Source organism: Brassica napus, chromosome C5 (genome assembly GCF_020379485.1).
Source record: "Brassica napus cultivar Da-Ae chromosome C5, Da-Ae, whole genome shotgun sequence".
Classification (NCBI taxonomy): Eukaryota; Viridiplantae; Streptophyta; class Magnoliopsida; order Brassicales; family Brassicaceae; genus Brassica; species Brassica napus.
Window position 1 is genome coordinate 6,993,663 of NC_063448.1, and position 8,529 is coordinate 7,002,191.

The window sequence follows — 8,529 nt, forward strand, 5'->3', positions numbered from 1 at the left end:
GTCTTTTTTTTAAGTGAAAAATAGTAATTTTACATATGTTTAATTTAGTTTTTTCTATTTTTATGTTGTATGTTTACATATTATTTATAATTTTCGAAAATTAGTAATATTAAAATGTAAAACTATATTTTATGCCACGTGTCATCTTCCGGGAGAATTTTTTTTCGCTGATGTGGACGCTCTATGGAGCTTCAAAAGGTCCCTTTTATTAGTAAGGATTTGAACACTAACCTGTTAATAGAGTTTGCCGGTGATTTTCTTCAAAATTTTGATTCTTAGATATGTATTTGGAGTGAAACTAATTTTTACAGATGTCTATCTTTTTTAATTGACACTTATGTAATTCACCAAATTCATAGAAAAAGTTAAAAAAAGAATTAAATTAATATTAATGAAACAAAGATGAGAATAGAAGCACAATTTTATAGAGGTAGAAAATTAAATCACTTATGGAGAATCAATAGTAAACAAATCGAGAGTAGAAAATCTAATCCCCTTTCGTCATTATACAATCGATGTTGCCTATTTGGTTTTGGTGATTTGTGTCAGCCGCAAAACTTAATTTCCTTTTGTGCATATGAAGTCTTAAAAACAATTAAAATGAGATGTAATACGTTAACTCTTCAACAACGATGATACATTTTAGAAACCAACATTAATATTCGTTATTTTACATTCGATAAAAATTACTGCAAAATATTGAAGTCATTTAAAGAACAAACATTATTATAAAAACTCACTCCGCACATGTGCGCAGGTTATCATCAAGATGATTTATTAGATTTTGAACTATCTCATAGAACATGTACATAGAAAATGTAAGTTCTTTTATTTACAGTTTTGATGAATGGATTTATTTTAAATAAAGCTATATGATTGTTGAAAATAGCTACAATTTTGCATCTTAATTATTATTATTTTTGTTTGACAAAAAAAAATTATTACTATTTTTGTTTGACAAAAACAAATATTATTTTTTAAATAGCCTAATTATATGGACCATAAAGATGGATATATGTGGGCCTAAACTAAGTTAGATATGTAGTGGGTTTAAACATTGTCCTCTTACAACCCATAAGCCCAACAAAAAGACTAAATTATACTAAGTAAAGGGAAAAATCAAAAACATATTTGGAATATGATATTAGTTGATACTTTTGGCAGTGTCGCATATTTACAAGGCAGTTGCATGTGATGTGCTTACTCGCATTTGCTCCCCCACCCCCCTTGTTTTGTTGAGAATAAAATATCGTTCGATCATATGATTACTTATAGTAGTTCTCAAGAAAACTTGGAAACTGCGACCGAAGAAAAATAAAGTTGTTTTGAGTTTCATGAGCAGCTAGAGCTTATGATAATCTTTCATTTACCCTTGAAACCATCTTTTAACCGACTTCAACTGTTTTCTTTTTGTTTAATAACTAAACTTCATTATTTAGACAAGTCAAGCCACTTTTAAGAAAATGCATGAATAATCATAATGTAAAACGAATAAAAGAACAAAGGAGAAAGTAATGGACAGTTCATCACACTAAGGGAAAACAGCGAAAAATTGTTAGAATCTCAATACTTTTGAACACACGGAAACAAAAAACGAAACACATGATCTCACCGACGAATAACTAAACATCTATCATCAAATAATAGAGATTACAATATACTTCGTCCAAATTAGTTGCTAGTATCATTAGTTTGATATTGATTGATAACCAAACAAAACAAGTATTATTTGATGTCCATCATATAGCAATTAAACAGAGGGTGTAAGGTGAATTTCGATATATAATTTTGGTTCGGACAAGCTAATAATGATTTAATCAAGCGACCAGCGTTAGATTTTTCCTTGAGACGATGACTGATACTATATCCTTAACGACGTGATCTGATATAAAGTAAAGTCGATCATTACGTTGACAAGAGGGTTAGTTAGCACGTGACTTCATCGTCTCGCGCGTGGGACTTGAGTGATAAACCGTAACAAAGAAACAACGTTCCCTGGTTGACTTTTACTACATCTCAGAGATCTAGTACACATTAAAGGAACATCTCTCCCATATTTTAATAGATCGGTGTTTTTGTAAGATAGAAGAGAGTTTGATAGCATGTAAACTAATCTTGTTACCATTCATATCACCTTGGAATATTAAAAATTGGTAAGGATGAAAGAATTACATTAGGGAAGACATATACGGTTTTCAAGAGAAGAACAAGTACAAACATTTATTCGTCAAACATATATATATATATATATAGGGTGTGTGTAGTATATAGGTTCTTGTGGGTTTATGTATTTGCAGGTGTATATGCATCTATTATGTATCTAATAAATGCATGTTATAAAGAAAGGTCTGACCAGTACAGAGTGCATATTTATTTTACTTGCTGACTACAGAGAAATGAGTCAATACTTAAAACCAAGTTGAATTAGTTAAACAAAATGAAATCTAATTGTGGAAAATTTTGATCAAAAGTAGATATATAGTCAGATGTTTCATGTGGATTTTACGTATTTTAAGGATCTAGTTAATCTTTTTTCTTTTAAAAAACATTACTCACTTCCTTCCATGCAGTTAAACAGTCTGTCAATGTGCAGCAACTGACCAACCATCAAGGAAAAAACAAAACTCAAAAAACAAATATATGTATTTATTGTCTTATCAATTTCCCAAGAAAAAGCTGCCTTACATCATTAAAAATCCCAAGAATTTATGTACTAAAAGCACCTCCCCTGCATCTTTACAACTAGTATTAATCAAACAACACTAATCTCAGAATCAGTGACATGTTTCTTCCTTCTCTTCCTCTAGCCACAAAACTAATCCTTACTCTGTGATTTCTCCCCAAGAAAATGAAGAGTTCCTCCAAAAGCCACGTCTATTCTCTCATTTTCCTTCTCCTTCTTCTTCTTCTAACATCACTCTCAGAATCACAGCTAACGTCAACTGAATCAAGAACTCTACTAGAAATCCAGAAACATTTGCAATATCCACCAGTTCTACGATCATGGACCAACTTCACCAACTTCTGCTACCTCCCATCTTCTCCTTCCTTCAAAATCCTCTGTTTCAACGGCCACGTAACCGAATTAACCGTCACCGGGAACAGAACCGTTAAGCTCTCCAAAACATTCTCCACCGACTCCCTCTTCACCGTTCTGACAAAACTCTCAAACTTAAAGACCCTGTCTCTCGTCTCTCTCGGCATCTCTGGTCCCCTCCCTCCAAAGATCACCAGGTTTTCTTTTTCTCTCCAGTCTCTGAATCTCAGCTCTAACTTCATCTCTGGAAAAATCCCTAAAGAGATCTCGTCGTTGAAGAGCCTGAGAAGTCTTGTTCTGGCCAACAACGAGTTCAACGGGAGTGTTCCTGATCTCAGAGGATTGTCTAATCTCCAAGAGCTGAATCTAGACGGTAATAAACTCGGCCCTGACGTTGTTACTTCGCTCGCAAGTAACCTGATCACTGTTTCATTGAAGAACAACTCTTTTGGATCCAAGCTCCCAGAACAGATCAAGAAGCTGAATAAGCTTCAAAGCCTGGATCTTTCTTCCAACAAGTTCGTCGGATCAATCCCAAGATTCCTTTTCTCGCTTCCTTCGCTACAGAATCTAACTTTGGCACAGAACTTGTTCAGTGGATCACTTCCAAACTCATCTCTATGCAGCTCCAAGCTTAGACTTTTAGATGTTTCCAGGAATCTTCTAACTGGAAAGCTTCCATCTTGCTTGTCTTCCAAGACTTACCATAATCAAACAGTGGTCTACACATTCAACTGCTTGTCTGTCAATGGCTCCCCCTCTGCAAAGTATCAGCGTCCTGTTTCCTTCTGCGAAAACGAAGCAAAGCAAGCGGTTTCTGCTGTGAAGTCTGACACTAAGGATCACCAAAAGAAAGAAGAAGAAGATAAAGGAATAGAACTTGGATTAGTGATTGGCATTATCATAGGTGTGGTCCTCGTTTCAGCGGTTTTGGCTGGTTTAGTTATGGTTAGGATGAGAAAGTCAAAATCAAAAGAAGTACCTTTAGAAGCAAGCAACGTCGACAAGGTCTCCGTTTGTAGCACAGCCACAAGGTCCACTACATCAAAGACAGTACCAGATCCAAGTAAATAATAAAGGCTTTTACAGTAAATTCTTGAATCAAAATTTTCACAACCCATTTAACCTAAGTATAATTTCAAATGCAGGACGTGTACCACAAACAATGAGATCTGCTGTGATTGGACTATCACCATACCGTGTTTTCTCCCTGGAGGAGCTGGAAGAAGCCACCAACAATTTTGATGCAGCAAGTCTCTGTGGAGAACAGGTAAAATGAAAAAGCCAACAAAACATGATCATAACTCCATTTGAGTCTCTAATTATGTAATTTAAAAACAGCTGTACAAAGGTTGTCTTAGAGAAGGGATAGCAGTGACGGTGAGGTGTATTAAGCTGAAACAGAAGAGTTCAACATCAACGCAGAACTTGGCTCAACAAATGGAAGTTTTATCAAAGCTGAGGCATATGCATTTGGCCAGTGTTCTTGGACACTGCATTGGTACTTACCAAGACCATCATCCATACGCCGGGAGCACCATTTTCATAGTCCAAGAATACATCTCTAACGGGTCTTTGAGGGACTACCTCACTGGTACACCTGAAAAAACATTTTGGATTTCAAAAGTTTTCGATTTAGGAAGCTAATTTTAATTTATTTTTTTGGCAGATTGGAGAAATAAAGAGGTGTTGAAATGGCCTCAGAGGATGTCAATAGCCATTGGAGTAGCTAGAGGGATACAGTTTTTGCACACAGGAGTGGCACCAGGAATCTTTGGGAACAATTTGGAGATAGAGAATGTTCTGCTTGATGAAACACTCACTGTTAAACTTAGTGGCTATACTATTCCTTTACCATCCAAGGTATAAACTAAGCAGAGATAACAAGACTTAGCTTCTTATTTCTAATTCATATCTTTTGGGGAGGGAATCTTGCAGGTTGGAGCAGAAAGCACTAGCAATGAAGATGGAGAGAAGGAAGATGTGTACCAGTTTGGAGTGATCCTACTTCAGATCATCACGGGGAAAGTAATGGCGGCTGCATCTTCAGAGTTGGGAAGCTTGAAGCTTCAGCTGGAGAATGGTTTGAGAGAGGAACCATCGGTGTTGCGTAGCTTAGCAGATCCGAGTGTGAGAGGAACTTATGCGTATGAGTCACTGAGGACCACAGTCGAGTTTGCCATTAACTGTCTTTGTGAAGATCAGAGGAAGCGGCCATCAATAGAGGATGTTGTATGGAACCTGCAGTACACAATTCAGGTGCAGCAAGGATGGACAAGCAGTGGGAACCTTGGGGTTGGTGATACATAGATGCAAGGAGGAATATGTCTTCATCATCCCTGATTGATATAGAGAAACAGCTTGATGACAAATTCAAAACCCATATAGGAAGATGAATGTAAACCTCAGAAAAAGAGAGGCAGAGCTGCAAAAGCTATATATGTCAGTTGAGTGTTCAGAACAGAAGCATTGAGTTTGTAACAAACCAAACATAATAAATAATACATTATGTTGGAACTTCTAATACTTCTGGTACTTAGTCTTATGTCAGGACTCAGATTTTGGTGGAGACATTATATTAGAAATGTAACTGAAAAGGCATGGATGGGTGATAGAGGGAAAAGGACAAACACTCTTTAATATTTCATATCACAACTTTTTTATCATTTTGGTACCTAGCAAGAAACCCATAATACATATATACAAACAAAAAAAGAACAATTCAGAAGGTTTGGTACAAAGTTTTTACAAGGACGTTAGGCTTCGTAGAACCCATCAAAGCATTCAGTAGAGTTTTGAAACACGCACAAAAGACATGAACGAGAAGATAAGAAAGCCGTTGCTTTAATGGTGACATTGAGTAATTGAGAGTAGGAGAGAGTTGCAGAGCTTACAACTAACTAATACTAATCAGCAGTCCAGCTTTGCTCGACAACATCACGCACTTTTCTGTTGTACTCACGCTTGTTTTCGCTGTACATCCGAGCAGCTTCCGAATTTGCAGGAGAATTCGGATTAGGGTCACAGAGTAATGACTGTAATTAAAAAGAGGAAAATGGATCAGAGAAGAGCAGAGTAATCACACGCATTTCAATATTATTACCTGGATGGAGGTAAGTATAGCAGCAACATCATATATTGGACTCCACTGGTTTTGTAGAATGTCCAAGCAAATACTCCCATCTGCATAAACTGCAAAGAAGGTAGAGAAGAAGAAGAAAGTTAATGTGAGCCAAAAAAGCTAAACATTAACCGAGAGTGGAAGAAAAGAGAAGGCTGCATCTCTATAAGCTTACTATTTGGATGGAACATCCGTGACACAAAGCGAACTGTCGGTGGTTTATTTGGATAATCCTCAGATAACTGCAGTGAGAGTTTGAAAGTACCTGCCAGGAAGATCAAGCCAGAGCCAATAAGAAAACTACTATAATAACTGATCCCAAAACAGGTGATCCTAGCCAAATTACAACAACATAACCTTACCTCCATCCCATGGGGTGTCATCAGGCCTGAAAATCCACAAAACAAGATCCAAGTAAGTATAGAAAGTTAGAAACAACCAAATCATTAGAAACTAAGCTAGTATCTGCGGTACTTGGTTCGTTACCCGAATATGACAGCATTCCAGAGCATGATATTGTTGTCGTGTGGAGCACCGCTGATACCCGCAGGTGGGTCTTGCTGCAACCTCCTGAAATCCCTCATCAACCTCTTCCTTGCTGGAGTCGACATCCTCCTTTACTCTACAAAACAAAAGCCCATAACTTCCATCATTCTAACGTCTGAACACCTCTGTGAATCTCGAAACATCTACTGAATATGTTAATATAAAACTGATTCTCAATGGTTTGGGTATGCTAACCAATATGTAACAGAGTCTAATCAACATATAGCAGCTAGATTAGCTTAGAAGCAACATCAAAACTAAGACTTGAACCTAGAAACACAGCCTAAGGACGCATCAATTCTATAAACAAGAAACCAATTACCAAAAACTAATAATTTAACCTAGAAACAGATTAAAGTCGCACCAATTCACCAAAAATAGCTATAATCATGACAAGACCCAGCTCAGAAGAAAGTAAAATTCACGGATCCAGCAAAAGAAACATAGACGAGAGATGAAAAGGGTACCGTGGAAAAACAGATCTCGTTGTTGAGCAAAAGACGGCGATTACAGGAAGAGGCAAAGATCGCGGCGAGAAGAGGTCGTCAAGCGAACATCTGTGTCGCGGCGGTGACCGCCGGTGATCAGAGGAACAGGTGGGTCGGTTCTCGATCTCAGCGAGAGGAATTGAAGAGTTGAATGATTTTTGGAACCAAAGGTATAATATGATCTTCTTGCCTTTGCTTTGGCCTGGCTTCTAAACCGGTATCAACCGTTAGGGTGTACTGTACCGTTAACCGGATTTAATCGATTACTTAAACACCGCGAAGATTATAGTTGCTGAACCGAAATAAACAATTGAGAATCTATATACCACCCTTCAACCCTCTTCTCAAATCCTGAGGCTTTTGGATTATACTAGCTCGTACTCTCTCAACTCAAATCATTTTGAGAGTTGCTCTTCAAATGAAAAAAAAAACAGCTAAAATTTAAATAAGACAATCCTAAGAGTAGGCACGAGGCAAGTACTTGCCGATTCTTGGCTACTTGCTACTGGATACTTGGCTTACTCGTAACAAGTACTTGTTTTATTAAGTACTTGGAAAAAAAATTGATACTTGCAACTAATTTACCTTGCCTTGTTACTTGTTAAACCAAGTAATTGTCTGTTGATTACATACAAAAAAGACACATATTCTAAATTTTTACTATCCAAAAATCACATGAATTTTCAAAGAAATAGACAAAAATGAAAATAAGCGTTCAAAATATTGAAAAACCATATGAAATTCAATGCTCCTCCATTTTGTTCCTCCATTTTATTTCGATGTTCCAATTTTTTTTGCAAGTAACATATATTATTTAGTAAGTAACAAGTATTTTATAGAACGAGTAACAAATAATGAGGCAAGTACCAAAAAATAAAATGATACTTGATACTCCCCTTATACTCGTGACTTGATACTCACCTTATACTCGTGATTTGATACTCGCCTTGTACTCGTAACATCCGAGTGGCACAAAATATTTTTTTTTAATGAATCTTAAATTTTTTCAACTCAAATTTTTTTTTTACAAAAAATGCATCATGTGTTCTCTGAATTTCTAACACGAAAGATCTTACCCTATCAGCAAACAAAAAGAAAGATGAGATAATCCCTGATAACTGATGGCCCTAAGATTCATCATCTATTCCATGCGTAGTCTCCTCCATAGCTAGGGCGAAGCATTGTTCATCCGGTTTGAGTGCTTTTGTTTGATGGAGTTTGCAAATGCGTGTTAGCTGATAAGGTAAGGCAATACAAACTTACGATACAAGAAAAACGAGTTAAGTAAAGATGCATAGTCACATGTCCACAAGACAAGTAATGTGAAAAAGAGACAT

The 8,529-nt window shown here is 36.5% G+C and overlaps 2 protein-coding genes across 2 annotated transcripts; one reads left to right on the top strand and one right to left on the bottom strand.

The window, feature by feature from the left end:
- The first annotated feature begins 2,494 nt into the window (after positions 1-2,494).
- On the top strand, positions 2,495-5,507 carry LOC106400585 (probable LRR receptor-like serine/threonine-protein kinase At1g14390). The gene is made up of 5 exons (XM_013840931.3): positions 2,495-4,103; positions 4,186-4,307; positions 4,379-4,631; positions 4,707-4,900; positions 4,976-5,507. Exons 1-5 carry the CDS (start codon positions 2,849-2,851, stop codon positions 5,345-5,347), a joined length of 2,196 nt encoding a protein of 731 aa, XP_013696385.1. The 5' UTR covers positions 2,495-2,848; the 3' UTR covers positions 5,348-5,507.
- A 152-nt stretch (positions 5,508-5,659) lies between these two features.
- LOC106397117 (ubiquitin-conjugating enzyme E2 1-like) lies at positions 5,660-7,420 on the bottom strand. The gene is made up of 6 exons (XM_013837674.3): positions 7,172-7,420; positions 6,645-6,780; positions 6,521-6,546; positions 6,334-6,423; positions 6,141-6,229; positions 5,660-6,072 (listed from the first exon to the last, which is right to left on the bottom strand). Exons 2-6 carry the CDS (start codon positions 6,767-6,769, stop codon positions 5,944-5,946), a joined length of 459 nt encoding a protein of 152 aa, XP_013693128.1. The 5' UTR covers positions 6,770-6,780; positions 7,172-7,420; the 3' UTR covers positions 5,660-5,943.
- Positions 7,421-8,529: the final 1,109 nt, after the last annotated feature.